At 36.7% G+C, this 23,497-nt stretch overlaps 1 protein-coding gene across 1 annotated transcript in view; it reads left to right on the top strand.

Annotated features, from left to right (window-relative positions):
- The window catches only part of sgk1 (serum/glucocorticoid regulated kinase 1), a 59,942-nt gene that overhangs the window by 11,178 nt on the left and 25,267 nt on the right, over window positions 1-23,497 (top strand). The window contains exons 2-3 of the mRNA XM_015349054.2: window positions 1,026-1,241; window positions 17,239-17,454. Coding sequence (XP_015204540.1) covers window positions 1,026-1,241; window positions 17,239-17,454 — 432 coding nt within the window. The remainder of the gene's footprint in view (window positions 1-1,025; window positions 1,242-17,238; window positions 17,455-23,497) is intronic.

The raw sequence follows: 23,497 nt of genomic DNA, 5'->3' as shown, positions 1-23,497 counted from the left end.
GCAGTGCTGAAAGCAGAAGCCAATGTTCTTATTAAAGCCATAAGAAAGGGGCACCAGAGTCAATGACAAGCTGAGTCACCCTGCTCACTTCTCACACAACACCTCTCTGATTCAACAGTTATTGTAAATCTCAAAGCCTGCTCAAATAAAATATCCGTCAAAATGACTTATTTTGACATGTTTATCTACAAAATTAACTTCACATTCACACGTATAAAGCACAGGATTCCTCTAACCAAAATAGTTAGGCACTTAAATCTCCATTGTATCCTATGAGCCGCTAGGCACTTGAGCGGTTTGATTCTAGGGATTGTTAAATATAAATGCTGCATTTGATTCAAGAAATAATGTGTAAGTAAGATTCACTTTATTTACAGGCTAATGTACTAGAATTTAATCATTATTGTACATCAATAATGACAACATGACAGATTCAATGTTTTGTGTTACTTCAAATATCCCTAGTCCCAGCATAAACCATTATTATTATAATAACACACACATCTGATGTGCGTGTTATAATAATAATGATCTAATGCTATAATTTTATTTGTATCTGACTTCACCACTTTAATAAGTCATACTTTTGAAATCCAAAAGGAGGAAACTAATGTTAACTTTTAGAATATTTTAAAATAAGGCTACAAAGACTTCCCATATCCATCTGCAGCATGAGAATGCTGTTGAATTTACCATCTAGCTGATTACCAAAGAGCATTTGTTGATGTAGTTACTAAACAATACATGCTGAAAAAAAGAAGAAAGAGAACACAACGTTTCGGCCATGGAGCCTTCTTCAGGTGTGAGAGAGACAGGGCAGTAGGCAAAGGTAAAACTGCCTACTGCCCTGTCTCTCTCACACCTGAAGAAGGCTCCACGGCCGAAACGTTGTGTTCTCTTTCTTCTTTTTTTCAGCATGGAATAAACCTATTACTTGTTCCTTTGCAGCCTACGCATGCTGACACAGCTACCCACCTGAACTACTAAACAATACATGACATGCAATATGCCCTGATTCTTTTTAGGTCCGGAGGTGGATGAGAAACCCCAAGGTGACTATGGAAAAGGGTCAAAGTAAAACTTTCCTCTACCCTAATTCTACATCACTGCACAAATCTCAGATGGACCAAGATCTCTGGTATAAGCAGTTCCCAGCTTACAGCTGCTGCCACCTCAACCACACAAGAGACTTCCTCCCAGATGATCAGCCATGTGTCATGGACAAAGGCAAAAGCTGCAAAGTAAGTAGATGTGATGTCACTCTGATTTTCTCATCATTTATATACATTCTCTAAATTGAATTTGGTTTCATACATTCGTAGTCATTTGTCTCAAGCTGGCAGTTGTATAGAATAGCTAATGGCCCTAAGGGAATGTTCTAGGAAGATTAATATTTTAAGATATTTAATTAGGATTTTAGTATTTCTGTTTCTTTTTTCCATCAAATTTAGTGAAAACATTTGGCAGTATGTTGTCGCTGGAGCTTCTTACAGTATTGTCTGGCACTACAAAGTCCCACTGTGGGTTTTGCTCATTAACAGAATGTACATTGTACATTTCACTCAAGAGTGAGCATCACTGATAACTCTGCATGTCACAAGATTGTGATATAAACTGAGACTGCTAGATGTGTTTAGATTATGTTTCTCAGTTGTTTTCAAGAAATGATGGAATTAAAATAACATTTTTTCATGAATAATTGCCTAATTTTGTTCATTAAATTAGACTCCAGTACAATATTTAATCAAGATATTAAAAGGGTTAAATTCTGTTTTTGAATCTGTACAATTAAAAAATTGCCTTTTTGTGTTTTGTGTTACTTATATTGCAAATATAACATAATTTATAGCAAAACATAAGAAGTAATTCCTTCTTCTTTAACAGAACTTAGTTAACAGAAACAAATGGTGACCTGAAATGAAACACAAAATATACAGTATATACAGTATCTGACAATAACAATAGAAAGTGTAAAAGAGACGTGTTTGCTGTGTCAGTTGTTCCACACTTTCTTACAGCAATTTCCCTCTGTATGAAAACCAAACTTTGATAGCTCTTTTACTGATAAAGATATTTTCATACAATATGAAATTGCTGGATTTGAGTATTTAGTTTGTTTTCCAGTGGTGAGAACAAAAACAATTTTAACAATCTCTGTATGCTACACTACACCGCAAGCACTGACTGTAATAAAAAACTTCTGTCAGAGAAGATGTGGAAAACTCTGAATGTCATCAAATGGCATTTTGCTTACTTGCCCCTAAAAGTGAGCTGAAAATCAAGGGAAATCTGAGTTTAATTTCAGTGAATTCCAGACAGATAAGAATATTCTTTGTAGCAAACAGGGCTGTCATAGTCTGGATTTCACACTGAGGGAAATTGCTTATTACAAGTTAAATGAAGGGGTGCAAATGACACTGTAAACTGTCTTTTGTTTGAAATGAGAAATGCAGGGAAAGGTTGTTTTGTGCGTTTCCTTGCCCGTATTAAATGATGATGGAGGTAATTGCAAAATATCACAACTTACCTTTTACAAGTACATGAATGGTTACTATTATTGTAAGCTTTCAGCACCAGACGGACTTCTACCTTGCATTTTATCCAGTTTTAGCAGATGAGACTGAATGGATGTACAGTAACCACAGAGTAATGTAATATTAACCAATTCTGATCAGTCACTTGAGGGATTCATAGAGATGCTGAACTGTAAAATTTCAAACATAAACTTGAAAGGGATCTACTTAGTTGTATTAGGGATTGTAAGTATATTTTGTTGCCCGTAGTCATATCACCCTCCAACTCACAACTGGCAACCCACTGAAGGTAAGCTTATGTGAGCCTCATCAGTACCTGGACAAGAGACCTCCTGGAAAAACCAAGGTTGCTGCTGGAAGAGGTGTTAGTGGGGCTAGTTGAGGGTTCTCACCCTGTGGTCTGTGTGGGTCCTAATGCCCCATTATAGTGATGGGGACACTATACTGTAAACAGGCGCCGTCCTTCAGGTGAGACAAAAAACCGAGGTCCTGACTCTCTGTGGTCATTAAAAATCCTAGGGCATTTCTCAAAAATAGTAGGGGTGTTACCAAGGCGTCCTGGCCAAATTTCCCATTGGCTCTTACCAATCATGACCTCCTAATAATCCCCATCTATGAATTGACTACATTACTCTGTTCTCCTCCCCACTAATAGCTGATGTGTGGTGAGCGTTCTGGTGCACTCTGGCTGCTGTTACATCATCCAGGTGGGGCTGCACATTGGTGCTGGTAGAGGGGAGTCCCCATTACCTGTAAGGCACTTTGTGTGGAGTGTCCAGAAAAGAGCTATATAAGTCATGCCATGTCCTTTGCCAAACCGCTTTATACCATACAGTGTCGGGGGGAAGCTGGAGCCTACCCGGCAAGCAACGAGCGCAAGGCAGGGTACACCCTGGACAGGACGCTAGTTCACCGCAGGGCAAGGTTTACAGCATTATTGGTATAGCTGTTTCCTTCTTTACTTGTCTTTTGCAATTACAGGTTATCACAATGATACTTCACATCATTTTTAGGATATAAAGTCATGGAGAATACCAGTGGTGAGGGAGACCTTGGTTGCTGTCCTCCTTGCCCAAACTTAAAAACTACATTAATTACATGAATTTAAAAAAATTGTTCACTGGAAAAAAAATACTTTGAAACTGATCTCACACCTACAAATCCATTTTAGACAGAAAAAAATCATGGTACCTTTGAGAGCTCTTCTATTGTGCAAGTCTGATATAAAACCATTTCCACAACATATCTTTTTGTGTCATTTAAATAAATAATGCTTTTTATTTACATGGGCTGACCCCAAAAAGGTCTAAAGACTAATTTTCAACTGCTGCATGTTGTGTGTGGAAAAAAAGAAAATAACCTGATAGATCCACATACTCATTTCCTGATGGCTCTCACAACACATGCAGAAATAAAACAGACCCTTCAGTCCATCAAATTTTAATTTGCATTTTTTATGTAACTTGTAGCCTAACAAGCTGTTTGTTTGGACTAATGATGTAATAACCATCTTACTCAATGAAGTGTGTGATTGATTCCATCTACTGTATGAGACTGTATGGCTATAAAATGAAGAATATCTTGTATTCTTCACTACTATCTGCATGCCTCTACTATTTTTAAAGAACGGGGTATTTCATTCAATAATTTTCCACAGAGGTGATTCCACAGATTGTAATTGTGTAGCGGCATCTTATTTTAAAGATAACATTTTTGTTTATTTGCATCACATCCTTTTATGCATGGTCAATAGTGTGTTTTAGGATTTTAATTAATACTAGAAGTTGGTATAAGGTGATATAAGAGTATATAAGGATGTTCTATAGATATATAACCTCTCTATAAGAGGTTTTTTGCAGAACAAACAACAAGCTTGTTTATAATCTTGTTTCTGGAAAATAATCTGCTAAAATCAGAGTTATTTTGTCTCAAATTACTTTTAGTCCTTGAAATGACTCCTAGCCAAAGCACTCCAAGCCAAAGCCAAAGCTCAGAGCCCTTTCTCTGAGTTAAGAAAGGGCACCGTAGCTTATTAAAATGGAAGTGAAAAGTACTTCAAATTAATTTTCCTATGGCTGTTGCAAGTCTGGTGTTATGGCTGTTGTACTCTGTTCTCCTTTCCAGTCACATCCCGTCACAGAGTGAGATTCATAAAGCACCCTGCAGTCACGGAAGGCTACATGGAGGTCTGCCAAACAAGGACTTCTTGACTAGAAGCCAAGGCTGAAAGGTTTTGAGTCTGGAAAGCTACTAGAAAAGATAATCCTCTTGGACGGGTTAGACTTACTTCCGTGCCTTCCTGTATAGCATTAGGAAACTGAAAGGATTTTCAGTCCAACTGAAATTACTGAAGGAAAAGTTTGCAGCAGCAACTCTTTATGAAGGAGGTAAAAAATGTTTGCTGGATAGACAATTTCTTTTGACAGAAGTCTCTTTTGTCAAGCATCTAGCTAAAAACTCAGTTTGGTGCTGTATAGGCTTTGGTACTATGTAATGACTCTGGAGTAAGTCACTAAAGCTCAGAATCCTCTGATTTTACCAGGCATTTGATGGCTCTGCTAGGTAGTATAGACATGTTTGTCATCATGTATCCTTATTTCAGTCAGCCCCTGCAACCTGCAACTTTTCCTTTTTCTTTCAAATTCAATTCCACATTCAATGCCACTGTTTGACTTTGTTCAAGGTCAATACAGTGGGACAAACATGGTGCAGGTGCAAACTAATCTCTTTCTAATAAGCAAACAGTCACTTAGAGCTTTGCTCTTAAAGGTGTTTGTCATCTCAAAGACTAAAGATACAGATAGTAAGCATACTTCTAGCTCCATGTCTTCAGATTTTACACATTCAAGAGCTCTCCACTCCTTTGTCATATAATGCTAAAAAATTATGTTGCCTTTTTGGAAGGTTATGTATTTTGGTAAATGTGTTTTTAAAATAATACTCTCTTATAGCATTCTACAAAGTCAAGAAGAGAAGGTTGTAACCTCTGAGATATCAAACTCCTCAGAAATTCAAAATAATGAGTATTTTTTATCCTTCCCAAAACAAATTGTGTTGAGTTCTGTTGTGACAAGACAGGAGACCACAAGAGACTGGGCTGAGACCTCTAATTATATCACATGCATGTCTGGACTACCAGTGCTGGAGCTGGGCTTTCATTAGTGATACTTAATTGGACCTCCCTCAAAATACTCCTACACACTTTTCCATTAAACATTTATATACTAAGAACCCACGCAATTCTGCAAGTTTGGCCTTGATTAGAGTGAGCTAGTCTGCCGTACTTAAAATAGTGTCCAGCTGCTTTGACATTTCTATTTTACAATATACTGTACTATACAATACATGTTTAAAGAGGAATACAGCTATTTAAAACAAGCAGGCCACAATGAAGTGAACATTAAACATTGAGCAGATCAAATCAACCATAAATCAACTGTGTTCTACTGTTTGTGTTTTTGGTTTCTTGACCAGCTTAAAAGCTCATGTCATTGTGAAAAAAAATGTGTATGTTACCAACAGACAAAAAAAGAAAATCTAACAGCTGGCATTAAATAATATTGGAACTCACAATTACTGCTTGTTAAACTAGCACACAAAGAATTAGTTTATGTGCCTGTTAGGAAAAAAACAAAATGTAACTGTGACAGTTAAGACATTTAATAAAAAGTTATTATATGTTATAATACTGTATGTCCCAAGACATATTTTATATGGGATTGAACATCATGGCTGATCTAAGTTTATGACTGATCTCCAAGTAGAGGTACCTCACAGTGTAGACATGTACCTCTCAGAACAAACAAAAACAGGAAACAGACAATCCAAATGATTGCGACTAAAGTTTGAGGAGAAAAACAAACAGTATATACAGAGAATACCTTTATTATCTAGCCCTGTCCAGTAGAAACAGGCAAACCAGTATTGCATGTACACAGTTAAGCTGGTTGTATAAACTCTTCCCACTTAATGGGATGTAAACATGGTATCTTACTTTATCTACAATTAGAGAGCCCTAACACAAAGATACTTTGGAAGAATAGATTGTCAGTTTGAATAATAATGGCAATGTCTGTTAAACTTTGACAGCTTCACCCTGTATTTGCAGCTTCATCTACAATTAATTTAATAACATATGCACATATTTTTTAATTGCTTATTTGTCAGTTAAGCTTAAAATGCCACTTCATTTATTTGAAAACTGTCAACATGAAGTGTCACCTAATTTGAAGAGCATTTAAAAGATAACTACAAGGTGGGTATTATAGTGTCAACACTGACATTCCATTTTATTGAATGGGTTTGACTTTTTATAAGTGGCTAAAACAATTGCAAAGATCACCTAACATTGATCTCTCTTCAGGTTATTTGATATGCAATGTAAACTGAAAAGAAAAGCAATTGTCTGCTCATATAAAACAGTCAATCAATCAAAAAGGTTTATTTCTCATCAGATTCTTTTTTTCTAAGGGACTTAATTCCTAGTGTACTTTATTTATTTCAATACAGTTTGCACACAATCATTTTTGAAAAGTATTTTTCTTTCTGGGAACATTAAAAAGGCATTCATTATTTATCAATTTAGGTTTTCTTGAAGGTGCCTGTTTCTTTTCAAAGAAACACAGCTCCTAAGTACAACACAAATACAATCCAAAGCACAGAGTTGTGAATTCATTATTTTCTCCCAACACTGAATTTTCTAAATGAGGACTGAAGATTCGATCACTTATGCCACCTCATGAACAGGTGGTACCAAGCGGTAGGTCTTCCCAGGAGGAAAGTAGAATTGGTCTTTGTCTGGCCTCATCTGTCATTCTGTCAGTGGCAAAGAGGGGTGTAAAGTCCACTTACCTCAAAGAACCAGCACTCCCTCTTACAGTATTTCTGGGGCAGTTGGATTTAGCTGGTGACTCGTAGAAGACCTCCTGCATGTTTCAACTAAGTAATCTTGACCTTCAAGAAATGTCATTGATAAGTGCCCCATGCCGCCAAATTGGAAAAACTACGTTGCCTTTAAAATTGACAGGTTTATTTTACATACCTGACAACACAAATGACCTTCTATGAAATATGCCTTTTTAAATGGTAAATGTAATAAGGGGGAAGAGATGGATGACAGTGAGGAGAGCAAGGAGCCATTTGCCCTTTTTTTCATTTATTATCCATGTGACCAGCTGATGAAAACCCCCAAACCCATTGATATTATGAACACAATGTCAGATACAAAACCAAAGCTTCTGGTTGGAGAAACAATGCCTCTCGGTGACTGCGGAATAATTTCTATTTTGTGTTATATTCTGTATGTGAATCCTATCATTTCTGGCTTGTTTCTATACTATCCTTACCTTTTCAGGTCCTGAGTAAGAAAACTTGATCCTCAGAATGAATAAATAAGTTGCTCCGTTTAAAATGAACTCAAAATTACCTAAGATCCTTAACCAAGTTTGCACCAATGATGTAAGCAGATTCATTTCTTTTCCATTTATAACTTACTCAGTTACAAGTAACATGCTTGTTTCGTTTACCAGCCTTGGCTTGCCTCCCAGTTCCTGATAAAAGAGAGGTCAGCAGTTGCCAGACCCTTTTCCCCACTGTAACGTTAGCAGAAAAGTGAATTGTTGCATTGAAAACAGCAATACAAACCATGCATCTGTATTTTGTCGTTACTTTCTTTTTCTTTTGTCCTATCCGAAACATATTTGTTACACCTCTCCTTTGTAAAAATAGAAGAAAATGCAATATCTTGCCTTCATATTTTCATGGATACTTTTAAAGGAAAAGTTTACATCATCCACATTTCCTGTTCATTTCTTATTTTATTTTGCAGACAGGATATACAAATGTAATATTACTTTACAATGGTTTCTCAATAAAACAATGCAATATACTGTATATTATATGCGATTTTCTCATAAAAGGGCCCTTAGTACAATATTGTAAAAAGTGCTTCTACCTAATCAGGTTTACTTTATTCTCAGTAGCTTTGTTTATAAACATGTTAAAAGTTAGCAGATAAAAAATGGATGGACCAGATGTTAAACAAAAACAGAAGAAGTGTAAAATTATTTTCAAAATATGTGGTTTTACGTACTGTATGTGATCAATCTGGAAAACTCGGGGGAAATATGGATGGAACAACTGATTAAATTTCCCCTTGCAAGGAAAATTGAAAACCTCCAAACGAGGAAGTCTAAAAAGTTTCAGATTATGTTCCACAGTGAAACACGCTTCCCTTGAAAACTTCATAAAGTTTTGAAGGGAACACAGGTCCTTTTTTAAATGACACTTTTGACTGTGATTCTGAAAATGCAAAGATCAGTCCATGTAATAATTTGTAAAAGCAAGTGATCCTTCAGCCCTGAAATGCTCCAGTCTCTGACGTGTGCTGGAGAAATGCCAAAGCTACTGGCTGCTTTTCAGATGTGTTGTATTTTTAGCTTGAAGGCAGCTTTCATTACTTTAAGATTAACATTCTCCGATACCAATTTTATTATTTTTCCAAAGCTGACTTTAAAATTATTAACACACCGTGTTAAAGGAATATTCTAAACTCACTGGTAATTAAAAAAGTTAATTCAATACTTAGCAGCTTTACTACAGAGAGCTGTCTGACAAATGGAAGGATGGAGAACAGTCTAACACACAGCAGTATGTAAAGCTGCAGTCCAAGATACTGTACATTAACCACAGTAAATAAGGTGAGGAATATGATCCTGTACTACAGGTCTAAAGAGAACCTATGTCGAGAGTTCAACCAAAAGGTTTTACGATCTGATCTGATGTTATGTATCGCAATGCTAATCACAGCAGTTTACAGGTTCTGCAGCAGGGCCTCAGCCTGCAAGATGTGCAGGTGCTGTCAGAACGGACTGTGCTGGAGGATGTGGGAGAAGGCTGTTTAGAATGTGATCCTAACATTCGGTCTTGGCAGGTAACGAACATGGTGGGGAAGGGAGAGCAATAAGCCGCACAAAGCTGAAAAAGAAAGGGAAAGGTAGGACCAGGACAAAAGAGGTGTGAGTGAGGAGGGTCAAGGGTATTTGATGGGAAAGGAAGAGTCAACAGAGTGACTGAGAAATCAGCAAGCACACAAACCTGAAATAAGATACGAGTGTGTGTAGATAACAAGTAACCCAAGGGCCCTTAACTATGAAACAGGGAATATACTAAGCAAGCAATTGAGTATTAGATGATGAGATTCCCATTTCTTGTTCTTTCCTTTTGAAAAAAATGCCATCTGAATGCAGTAGATGTCTCGGGTGTAGTTTACTATGAGAAAATACAAACTTGTTTATGAAACTTGTTCATGAGGCCAATTTAGGGTCCTTAAACTAATGAATTAGTTCAGGTTTAGTAAGCTTGCACCACCTCGAATTATAGTTGATTCCAAAAGGTCTTACATAGGTAACATATTGTAGGAAGCATATCTTTAAAAGAAGAATGTTAAGTTTAAGAAAAAAAGTAAAATAGTATCCAGCTTGCCATGTTCCCAGCAATACACAGAAAACTAAAGATCTGGTTTGCTCTGAAAATGTTAAAAATAAACCAACAAAAGCGTCTCTGGTGTTACAGTTCATTATATCACAGCACCAAATGAAAGATGGACATTTTATTTTATTTAAACATTTACCCAAAGGACAAAGCCACCTCTTTACTCTTGTCCATTGTTGATTATACATGATTTAACTTTAAGAGATGTAGTTACTTTTAAGCAAAAATAACTCTTTCAATCAACATCAAAACAGGGTGTTTTGGAGTCCCTACACCAGATCCATGTATCATGCAAAACAAAATTCAAAGCTAGTGATGTAAAAAAATAATTCTTTTTATTTTATCATTCAATAATAAGTTCAGTTTAATAACCTATACAAATATTCTGTCTTAACATGATGAAAAGTTATAAAAAAAACAACAGCAACAAACTAATAGTGACCTGACCACATTGGGAACATTTCTGTCTTGTTTACTTCAAAACTAAATTGCAGACTATATCTGTCTCCACCTATTGAAATTCGGGAGTGGGATCAGTTCAGAGTGATATACAGTAAAACATCTACAACAAACGTCTACACTGTTTTTGTTCACGTCTTTCTGGCTATTATGAAGAGCTGCAGTACTTATGTGGCCTGTTCACAACAATTTAATAAGGAGAAACCAAACCACAGGGAAAACAACCATGCTGGCATTTTCTTCATTGCCACACCTTTGTTTAAAATATGATAATCACATACCATATTATTTCTGTGTTGAGAATCAAGCACTAGATTAATTCAGTCCACTCTAATTTTGAATGTTTTTCATCTAGTTTTGAGTCAGCACAATCCCTTCTTTGCTATTATTAAGCAAATATAGTGCACAGCATGTTTTATACTGTAGGCATAAAGAGAACTTTATAGTTTCAAGCAAAAGAGAAAAAGATCAGTACAAATTATTTAAACACTCTTGCTTCTGCTGTCATGTGGTTCCACTGTGGGAAAGCTTCATTGTGTACTTAGCTGACTTTCTGACAATAACCAACTGCAAATTATGTTTCGATAACAAAAGTCCTCTTGACTGACAAAGCTAATAAGACACCATTACTGCATAATTAGATGCCAGATGAGGGTGGAAATTATTACTTATCCCACATTCAAACAAACATTTGTAAATACTGTTTTGCTTTCTTAAATATGCATGTTAGAACTTCTATTGAAGGAAATTGAAATCACATGGGAATTTCTTTCAGTATTTAGCACTCATTGTAAATGAAACATACACAGACAAAATCCAGTATAAAGTCAAAACAAGTACTAAGAAGTAAATATCCTCTCACCGTTCATTGTGAATGCTGCCTGCTCATACCTCCTTCATGTTTTTTTGGTCAGAATTAGGCAATATCCTAATTTTAAAAGGAAAAGAAATACAAATACAAATGTAACTCTAAGTAACAAGCAACTGTTTAAATTGAAAGCTGCAAAGTAAAAATAAAGACAGAAAAATAACATTACAGCTAAACATGATAGTGACTGTATTTGAGTGGGGATTCACAAAGAAATAAATTTTTTCCAGGGAGCTGCATGGTCGAACAACAGTTAACACTGGTGCCTCACAGCTCTTGGGTCCAGATATGCTGGTTAGGTTAGTTGGAGTCTCTAATCTGTGATGGTGTGTGTGCTATGCACTGGAATGACAGGCTTGTCTAGGGTGGAATCCCACCTTATGTCCTGTGCTTCTGGCACGAGCTCTCGGTTGCCATAACATTTATCAGGAATATGCAGCTATTTGAGTATGGATAGAATATTCTCCACAAATTACTAAAGCAACAGTATAATTTTCAATAGCTGAGACTTTTTAAAGATTCATTTACTCAACCCCTGTTAGCTTTAATTAAAGAAGGCTACCCATGTATTCAGTATTAATTTCTGCTATTCTGAGGACAAATGCCCATAGATTTTGTTCTAGCCTTTTGAATTTCAGTTCAGTGGAATAATCATTAATTACACCATCTACAGTGCTAAGGCTCCTAATGACAGAGGCAGATATTTAAAAAAAATAAATAAATAAAAATGTATTGTATATATCTTTCTCATTTCTACGACGTCTCACCTACTCAATAACATACTGCATTTTGTGCACTGGAAATTGTGTGACAGGGCAATGATAAGTGAAAGTTGGGCCACACGTCATAAGTAAGCCTTATCTTCTGTAAGAGATTATGTAATCAGGTTCTTTCAATGGTGTGACATGCTAAAGTCTGCACTGTCTCCTTGGTAGCAGTTTAAATAAGTGCAAAGTTAACTCAAAATCTCAGGCAGTTCAGCATGTGTGGAATGTGTGCCACTTTTTTTTATATATAGCATATTTTAAATAATTAACCTCATTTATCACCATTGTAGCTTTTTGGGGCTAGCACTATCCATATGACCTTTGTACAATGTACAGCATAGTTTGTCAAGAGAACATAAGGAAGTTTAGCACTTCTACTTTTTAGACATTTGTGCTTGTAGTAAAAAAGAGGAGGCCGTTCAGCCCATCTAGTCTATTTGGTAGTTAGTAGTTGTTTCAAAGTTCTTGTCCAGCCATTTCTTGACATAAGTCAGAGAATTATTATTATTTTTATTTATTTTTTAATTATTATTGCTTACACTTATATAGCACTTTTCTGGACACTCCACTCAAAGTGTTTTATAGGTAATGGGGACTCCCCTCCACCACCACCAATGTGCAGCATCCACCTGGTGTGCCAGAACATTCACCACACATCAGCTATCAGTGGGGAGGAGAGCAGAGTAATGTAGCCAATTCATAGAGGGGGATTATTAGGAGGCCATGATTGGTAAGGGCCAATGGGAAATTTGGCCAGGACACCGGGGTTACACCCCTACTCTTTTCGAGAAGCGCCCTGGGATTTTAATGACCATAGAGTGTCAGGACCTCGGTTTTACGTCTCATCCAAGGACAGCACCTGTTTACGGTATAGTGTCCCGGTATAGCTGCTGGCGTTGCTATGTTGTAGAAGATTATCTTCTACAACATAGCAGGGGATACATATTCCTATAACCCTTAAGGTAAAAAAATGACCTGCTTACTTGGTATCAAGTGCACTTCCACATAGTTTCCACTTGTGCCGTCTGGTTTGGATGTCACTGTTCATTCTGAAGAAATCTGCTGGGCTGTAAGACAATGCAGGACATTCTCTTAAGGAATGTATCAGGTTGCCCTTCTCTGGACTGATTCCAGAACAGCTGCTGTATATGTTTTCTATAACAACAAAAATTGTACACAGTATTCTAAATGATGTCTTACAGCTGCATTGTACAATTTCAAAATAGCATCCTTTAATTTGAATTCTACACATTTCACTACATAATCTAATGTTTCATGATCTAATATTTTATCACACATTTTAGTTTTTGCTTTCCAACATTATCTGCAAACTGTAAATGATGTGTCAACATAAATACCCAAGTCTTTACTAAAAGTAGCCTTTCCTAAGTCTTCTGACTAGTGTTTCCCATTTGTATTTATAGTTTAAATGTTTTTGCTACTTGCATTTGTGTGTATTAAATATCTTGAAGGCATTTGCCCAGTCTTGAATTTCATCTAAACCTTTTAAAATGTTATTTGTGGTTTCTACAGTGTTTTTGGTAATCCCAAGTCTCTGTTATCTGCAAAATAGTCTATAGTTTACAAAATAGTTTACCAGAATCTAATCATGCATATATATTATTAGGAGCAGTGGCTCCAGTACACATTCTGCACTTACTCTACTCCAATAAGAATAACACTCTTATATGAGTATGTAGACCTATCTGTGTCCTCTGTTTTCCATTTAATAACAAATTCTCCACCCAAACGTTTCCCTGAATGCCTACCATCTGCAATTTGGGAAATAATTATCTACCAGAAACATTTTCCAATGTCTTCTGAAAATCAAAATATATCATGTCACATGACCTATATGTATTCATTATTTTTGTTGCTAAAACAAGTTGGTTAGGCAAGACCTACCCTTTTTAAATCCATGATGACTATTTCTAGGATACTGTTTAGATAAAGCCATCCTTTTATTTTAGTTATAGCAATTGTTTTCATAACCTTTCAAGTAATACAACTCAGGCCCTACTTATAATTGAACATGACATGAACAAATGTCCAGTCTATGGTTACTACCTCTGTGTTGAGTGACTTTCAGAAGAGTTGTGTCAATAGCTTCCAATTAGCATCTCTTATTTCCTGCATTACAATTGGAAAGTTACCATCAAGCTTTGGAGGTTAATTAATATTATTTATTAAGTGTATTAATGCTTCTTCTATGCTTTTATAATGTTTAATACAGAACTGTGTATTCCTGGGTGAAATATTCACTTGGTACTGTATATCAGTTGCTCATGTAACAAGAGCTGTCATGCAAGGTAACAATGTGATAGTCATGTTATTAGCACCCTACTCACCAAACCTGAGCTCCAGTAAATATTTGTGAGATGAGCTGGGACTATGTGTGGCACCTAGGGCTCAGAGACAAGTGAACATGGACACTGTTTTATGCAAAAGTTTGGGCACCCCAGGCCAAATTACATGTTTTGTTTATTTTCGAAGTGAAAAGAAGTTAACACAACCTCTGCAGTGAACAAACTTAAACTTGACATGTTTCTGCAAGTATTGATGCACAGTTACTATTTATTTGCTAAATTTAACAGATTGAAAAAAATTAAACAGTAAATGTGGCATGTGCAAAACTTAGGGCACCCTTCCAGTTGGTCCACTAGTGTTATTTGTTTGTAAGGTCTCAGAACTTAATTGACTCGTTAGGCCTTCATCTAAGACAGGTGATGACAATTCCAGAGTTTCATTAGTTCCCTGATTCTTCAAACCTCTCAGGGTGTTGTGCTTACACTCAACAACCATGGGCTCCTCGAAGCAGCTGACTGAGGATAAAAAAAAATAAAGATAATTGACTCTTACAAAGCTGGGGAAGGCTATAAAAAGGTATCTAAACGCTTCCAGCTTGCAATTTCCACTGTCCAAAATGTCATTAAGAAATGGAAGTTAAAGGGAACTGTTGAAGTCAAGACAAGATCTGGAAAACCAAGAAAAATCTCAGTTAGAACTGCTCGTGGACCCCCATATCACTGCAAAGGACCTGCAGGAAGGTTCAGCTGGCACAGGAGTAGTGGTGCACTGATCCACTGTGCAGTGTTGCTTACACAAACATGATCTGCATGGAAGAGTCATCAGAAAGAAACCTTACCTGTGATCTCATTACAAAAGTCAACGTATGAAGTATGCAACACAACACTTAGATAAGCCAGAGGCATTTTGGAATCAAGTGCTGTGGTCTGATGAAGTAAATATTTAACTCTTTGGCTGCAATCACCAAAGGTACGTTTGGAGAAAAAAAGAGTAATTTGAAGAAAAGAACACCTTGCCAACTGTTAAGCATGGAGTCGGATCTATTATGCTTTTGGGTTGTGTGGCAGCCAGTAGCACAGGAAATATTGTGCAGGTAGAGGGAAGAATGGATTCTACTAGGTATCAACAAATCCTGGAAGCTAATGTCCCACAGTCAGTGAAGAAACTAAAGCTGAAAAGAGGTTAGATATTAGAACAAAACAATGATCCAAAACATACCTCAAAATCAACCATGAACTACTTCAAGAAATGAAAGATTAAGTTTTTGGAATGGCCTTCATAGTCCCCAGACTTATTGAAATTCTGTGGGTAGATCTCAAACGTGTATGCAAGACGACCTAAGAATATTTCTGAGCTAGAAGAGGTCTGCAAGGAAGAGTGGGAAAAATTTCCTAAAACAAGAATAGAAAGGCTGCCTAAAAAAAACGTTTGGCAGCTGTGGTTTCTGCCCAAGTGGATGTTATTAAGTACAGACTGACAGGGTGTCTAGACCTTTGCACATGCCACATTTACTGTTTTTTTTTTTTAAATCTGTTAAATTTAGTAAATAAATAGTTACTATGCATTAAAATTTGCAGAGATATGTCAAGTTTAAGTTTGTTTGCTGCAGAGGTTGTTAACAAAAATCAACAAAACATAATTTGGCCAGGGGTGCCAAACTTTTGCATAAAACTGTTTACTTATCCAGGGTTTGAAAAAGGAATGGAACAGAACTGCAGTATCACAGGAATGCATCACGGATATACAGTGGTTTGCATTGCTTCCTACAGTGGCTACACCTACTATTTGCAACTTTCACAGGAAACCCTTTTTTGAAAAGCTCTGCATGAATTCTTAGTATACACTATTTTCTAATAATGTGTGCACAGTATTGTTTAGAAAAGGTTACAAATACTTCTTTCTATTGGTGTTCGTTGTTAGATATGTTAGATTTTACATGTTTGCTGGGCATATGACACGGGTGCAAACTCAACTTTAGCAACATGAATACTTACCAAGGTGTAATCATTCTTGATTTAGTATAGACACAGGTTTATTTCCTGTAAACCTAGAATCATTCATCGCGCTTCTATTATTAGATTGTTATTAGTGTTTGAAGGCCTTGAACACTTGTAGTAAAACTCAACCTTTAACCACAACTTGCATTTTATCGTTGCCACACTAAAAATAGTGTGCCACACTAAAAAGTGTTTATTTCACTGAATTGCATGGGATCATACCTGAGTATAAAGAATGAGAAACCAAAGTTTAAAGCAAACATTGCAGGGGATTTTTTGATTCGTACAGTAGTATTTTGAAACAATGTGTGTAATTTCAAAGTATGTTTTTTCTAATCTAGATGTTCTCTAACAAGGAACAGAGTTTCATATATTTTTCTAATGTATTTTTTTTCTTGTTCATTTATTTTTTACTTTATTGATCTTTTTAAAGAGTGTTAATATTAGCATATGCCATGATTCTATGACACCAAAAATTCAGATAATCTTCAGATGGATTCACATACTATGTTCATGTTTTCCAGGATCCACTGAACATGTAGTATGGTAAAGTGTCCCCTATATTAAATAATACACTAAATGTAATATTTGCAGTTTTTAGACGAATACATTATTTTTTAAAGGATAATTTAATAATTGACAACTGAAATAAAACTAATTACATCATATTAGCATTTTTTAATCGTGTGAGTCCAAATGAATTGTAATGAAAGGAAAATTCAAATTCAAATTCCATTTTTATATAGTCCTCAATAACTCATAAACCTCATAATTATAGTTTACTAATCACATTGTTGTGATTTGATTTCTTGCAGGTAAGAAAATGGAAAATGATGAATAAGCACCATCCAGACAATAAACAGAAAACTCCATCAGCAGACCAAGATGTAGAAGCGCATTTGAGCTGCCCTTGGTCGATGAGTAGTGCACATCTCTTAGCTCACCCAATTATGGTGGAATGCTGTGTCTGCAGTGCTCCAGTTATCACCTACAGGATGCAGGAGGCCTGGGAGCCCAGAGAAAGAGCCCAGGTGAGCAAACAGTCAGCAAGGTTTCAGTTATTCTGTGCCCAGCTGTCATACATGACTTTCTGAAAAGATCGGGGTCTAGTCTAGCACAACAAGTTTCTATTCTTCAAGCTTCTAAGTTTCTAAGGGGTGAAGTGGTGGCTAAGGATCTGCGCCTGTGGCTGGAAGGTTGCTGGTTCAAATCTTGTAGCTGGCAGAGGAATCCTACTCTGTTGGGATCCTGAGCAAGGCCCTTAACCCCAACTTCTCCAGGGGCGCTGTACAATGGCTGATCCTGCACTCTGACCCCAGGCTCTCTGCCTATATGTGTGTCTCATGGAGAGCAAGCTGGGGTATGCGAAAGGATGAATTCCTAATGCAAGAAATTGTTTAGGGCTAATAAAGTGATGTTATGTTATGTTATGTTATTAAATATTCGGCATTGAGTAATGCTTAAAATTAGCTACCTTGAGTGGATACTAGATAGGGTAACATCTTTTAGACTTTTACAGTCTGTCATCTGATGGTGAGCAGGGTCTCAAAGTTAAATTATTAGCCATGTCATATATCGCCTTATCCACTGCTCCGTTACGGTCTTCTGGTAAAGATAAATATTCTTTGAAAGTTCTTTTGAGCCTTATTGATCCAGATGGAGTAGTCACTCCTGTGTGTATGTAACAACAGCAGCAAAAGTGTCAGATTTCAAATGTTAAGTAAGGCTGGGCCTGGTCAGTAGTATGATGGGAAGATGTTGCTGGGCCGGTAGAAGATCACTTTTCTTCTGGGTAAGAATTCCCAAATTAGTACCCAGTGACGAGGGACACTGTGTTGAGTTATTAAGCTGAAGTTCTGATAAATTAAAGGCTCCAAGTTCCAAGCTCTTTCGGCCAAGGTAGAGATATTAATACTCTCTAAAGTTTACTCTGTCCTTTCATAAATAGCCTTTTTAATTGAATTGTGAAGTAATTCTCTCATTTTCCCATCTAATCTGCTGAGTAGTACTAGGCCTGCTGGCCCATAATGGCTGCCACACTTCACCCCTGTGGTACTGCACTGCATGCGTGAAGTGCAGAACATGGAAGATTTGAGGAAGCATGGGGAAAAGGACAAACATAAAAGAGCTGAATTATTTAAAGGCCACAAAATAATAGTTTACCATTGGGTTGGTTAATGGGTGTTTTAAGAATATTTAGGGTGTTTTAAGTCATTTCCATACATTTCCCTGGAATTTAGCTCAAAGTTAAGAAGTGTGGTTGCTGCACACCACATATCTTGTGATGTCCACAAGAATCTGTTTGCAATTATACGTTTCTGAAAAGTTTCATTTGACATTCCGGGATGTGTTATAAGTGACCAAAGAATAATACTAATCATGAAAACAATGTATTCATTTTTCTAAATGAGTTACGACTTTCCATATAACCACAAACCCCTTGATGTATGTCCAGCATCTTGAAAAGTTTTAAAACCCAATTATAGGGCCCAGGAAAAGAGTTTATTATTAACAATCTGGTTCCACTTCAGACTTTTTTTTTGTTTTCTTTTTCTTATGTACACCCCATGGGCAAAATAATTTAAGTTTGGTTTAAGCGCATTAAGATTGTTTTTCTTTAAATTTAAACATTTTCAACTAGACTTGTCATCAATTACTGGCTAACAAAAGTCTGAAATGTTGGTTTTAAGGGAATTCCAAGCCATTTCTGTGTTATCAAAAGAGTAAAACTCTCCATATTTGAATTTAAAAAAAGAATCTATGGGAAACAATATTGTGCTCTGTGATGCCCATAAAATATAGATAGGATTTATACATAATATGTAATTTAGAATTCACTCTTTCGCCCTTCAATATTATTTTCAAGTAAAACCTTCAATACCATTAAAGCAAAGGAAATTCATTTCTTAGAAACTTTAGAAAATGTTATGTGTTTTTCTTCAGCGTGTTAGGTGATTCTCTGTGTGTTGTACCAGTGGATTTTGAGTTGAATATCAGCTAAGGAATTTGAATTTCATAGCAATTACATTTGTTTGCAGTGATTGAAAGGATCTTGTTTATACAGTCTTGCCACCTTTGCTCATATTTTATTCCCAGCTTGCATTTCTCTAATTCCACCATCTGAAACGGGCCCTTTATATTCCCCTTGCAGATAAATGTCCATGTGACAGATGGTGGAGCAGATGTGCTGACATGCTATTTTTAAGCAATGCAAAACTGTGTATGAGACTATTGGGCACACTTCAGTGTGAGCAGGCTTGCTGTATGCTTCTCAGTCCTCAGAGTGATGTGAAATACTAGGTCAGTGGAGAGACATTTTAATGCTGCACACTAGCAAAATATGTACAATTTTAAAACACTGGGGCCTGAATGAGGACTTGAAAGCACACAGAATGTATGTTTACCAACAGGTGACACTATGTGGAAATATTGAACAAGAAAGGTCTTGGGATATTTTAATTAAGGACATTGCACATTGGCACATTGCAGCGATCATTAGTGCTGCTGCCAGAGTTTGATTCCAGCCTGGGGTTCTTCTGAGCACAGTTTGCGTGGTCTTCCTGTGGTCACGTGGGTTTTCCTGTTTCCTTCCAGAGTCCAGAGACATGCTGTCTGGGTTAGATATTACCTCTAAACCCTCCCCTCTATACATGTGTGCATAGCCTGCAATCAAATGCGGTCATATCCAAGGTGTATCCTTATGATACTAAGGACGTATCATAAGGACGTTTACAAACTAAGGAGCCTATGAACGATCCTCCTAAAATAGTAACTAGGCAGAGGAGTATCCCAACACAATAAACAGCCGGAAGAATGGTTATTTGTTACGCAGCATATAGTATTGCTGTCTTGCAATACTGGGACCCTGGGTTCAATTCCATGGGTACTACCTGCATGGACTTTGTATGTTCTCCTTATGTTTCTGTGGCTGTCCTTTAGGTGCTTCAGTTTCCTCCCACAGTCCAAAGACATATTGGTAGATCATGGAAAAAGTCTGGGAAAATTGTCCCCCTGGTGTGAGTGTGTGCATGTCTTTGTGTGTCTGTGTCTGTGTCTGTGTGTCTGCTCTGTAAAGGACTGGAACCCCATTCAGGGTGTATCCTGCCTTGTGCCTATTGCTTCAAACCGTACAGTTTTTAGTAAGGACTAAGTCGATGGGTGAGCACTGAAACTTCTGTACTCAATTTGGTGCCACTGCTCCTAACTGAAAAAGAAGTCTGAGAGACTGTTCTCACTGAGACACCCTTTCTCCTGTGTGGTCTACCTGTTTAAAGTAAAATCTAATAGGAACCAGCTGCAACCCAAGTGTGAATGTCTGTACTTATTTTCCTGAAAATTATCCCTCATCCACCCTCCAGCAGCTTAACAGCTGCTCCATGACAGAGTCATTCAACCAATCTAGTATATTTGGTTTGTAGTAGCTAATAGATTCAAAGATCTGTCCCATCCAGACATTTCTGTTATCAACTTCAACAAACAGGGCATTGACGTCAGACAGGGTATCAGCTTCAACCACAGAGCTAGGGAGTGTGTCCTCCACTCCCACAACTTATTAGATTTAAATACTAATACAAGAGAAATTTCTTTAGGTGCTAAATGTTATCAGGCTAACAACAAAAGATATTTAAGACATCAGGGTAACTCAACTTCAGCAGTTTGACATAATGTCTAAATTACTCTGGTATCTATATTTCCCATCAACACTGTGTTGCAGCAGGAACAAACTGGACTTCAGAGAAATCCTGCAGTCTTTTCACAAGGACAGTGCTTCCAATATAATCAAAACAATTTATATTTAACAAGGAGTTGTGATTAGAATGTTTCAGTACATACAACAGCGGCATGATATCTAAAACCACTAAAATACATAAGCTGATGCAAATACTATTAATGTGCACAGGATTTTTTTTTTCAGGAAAGTGCCACCTTCTCCACATACTTACGTCTTTGATTTGTATATTTGAAGAGTTCATATACTTAATGGAATAGACTAACAGAATAAATAGGAATAAGAAGTTCTTCAACACCTTTTGGAGAAGTTTTACTAAATGCACTCAAGCATGCAATATTAAAATACAGAAAATATAACATTATTACTTACAGTATACGTTACTGTTTCTGCAGAGAAAAAAAAAGTTTGGTGTAAAAAAAGCTTAAAAGCCAGAAGTATTACCAGTCCATTGATATTTCTCTTTATTGTTTTGAACTCATTGGAACATTTAAGGTCACATCTGATAGAGCAGAAAAAAAAATGTTCAGACCAAACTATTGTACTTATCAGCTCACACTCTTATCATGGAAAGCAAAAAATGCTTATCAGAAGGACTATGCATGAGGCTCACGGCCTGAAAGCACACAGCTGCTGCACTTAGAGGAGATGCCACTCCAGCACAGGACACTTCATAGTGTCTTTTGTAAAAAAATATGTTATTTTGTATTTTTATTTCATGTGACACTGTGACCCACCCCCCACACTACTGCTGAACAGGCTGGTGTATTTAATAATTTAAAATAGTTTAATTTGTCTGTCTTACATCTCTTTTACTAATTTCAACCAGTATGAGAATTCATGCCCAAAGAATTATTGTATACAGTTTTGAAAAGGCAAACATTGGATGTAGCATTTAACAAATGTGCATTTAAGCTTTCTAGGACACCTAATAGCAATCCCCTCTCCTAAGTGTCCTGGGACTGTCCACTCCAAAGGTATTGGGGCAGTAAAGCTGAACCTGCCCTTGTTGCTTTATAGGCAAGCAATATGTATTTGTGATCATTAGATTAATATGAATGACAAGTACTATGTGACATATGTTTTGCATTTTGGGGTAATTCCATGCATTGATTATATTACTGTAAAACAAATCATGCATTGTGTACAACCTAGTGATATCAAGTTACCATAAGTACTGGTATCCATTTACATACATTCCACACTGGAAAAGTAGGTACATGGTTGCATATTGCTTTGAGGTGATAAGTAACACTCTTTGTGGGATCAGTAGAGATGCTTTGTCACATCTTTGCTGTAACTAGTTTGAGTTCTTCTCTATACTTGGGGTGTTTGACGTCTATTTTTTTCCTTCAGCATGTTAACTGCATGCTCAGTTAAATTGGGAGATTGACTTGGCCAGTCAAAGATTTTCCACTTTTTCCTCCCGATGAGCTCATTTCTTACAATAGCACAGTTTGCTGCAACAATGAGAAGACTCTGTATCTCAAGCCAAAGCTTTGAAGTAACATTTGAAGTAATTCCTTAACCAACCAGAGAACATTTTTAAGAACATAAGAAAGTAGAAAATAGAAAAGAACATCCAAGCCCGTCTTTCCTGTTTGGTGGTTAGTAACTTATTGATCCTAGCATCTCATCCATCTGTTTCTTCAACGATATGGCCAAGTATCTTGTTCCATACTCTCACAACCTTTTGTGTAAAGAAGTGTCTCCGAGTCTCACAATAAATGCACTTCCCCATAGCTTCCACTTCTGACCTTTCATGTTTCACCGTTAATACTGAAGACGTTCACTGGGCTGATTTTGTCAGAATTTTGAATACTTGTATCAGGTGCCCTCATACTCGGACTAAAAAGGTTCAGCTCTGTTAGTCTGGCAGAGCAGAACATTCTCTTAGGCCTCAGAATAGATCTGGTTGCTCTTCTCTGGACAGAATCCAGAGTAGACTACTTATATATAGTTCAGCTGAGCTGGTTCTAACATACTATTCTAATACCATATGATCAAACATTTAGATCACCCTGCTTCATCTTCCCGTATTCACTTTTGTGTTTTCATATAAAAATGATCTATATCTTTAGCAGACAACAATTAATACCAAGAGGATTGCTCTGCATATGTAGCTTCATTAAAAAACGTTTCTTATTTAAAACAGTCCACTGTGTGACATATTTAGCTTCTAGACATTTTAATATTCCTTTTAGAAGACTATGTTCATGATAGATAAAGCAAAATCAAGTGGGTTTTTATTTAAAAATGAGGAGTGATGGCATGCCAGTTATTGGAAACAAAAATATTGGCTTTATAGAATAAACTACTCTGTTTTTGTTGAAAATAGAGAGATG

The sequence above is a fragment of the Lepisosteus oculatus genome, chromosome 2 (assembly GCF_040954835.1).
Source record: "Lepisosteus oculatus isolate fLepOcu1 chromosome 2, fLepOcu1.hap2, whole genome shotgun sequence".
Taxonomy (NCBI): Eukaryota; Metazoa; Chordata; class Actinopteri; order Semionotiformes; family Lepisosteidae; genus Lepisosteus; species Lepisosteus oculatus.
Note: the sequence above shows the minus strand (reverse complement) of the source record. Positions and strands in the feature narration are given on the sequence as shown.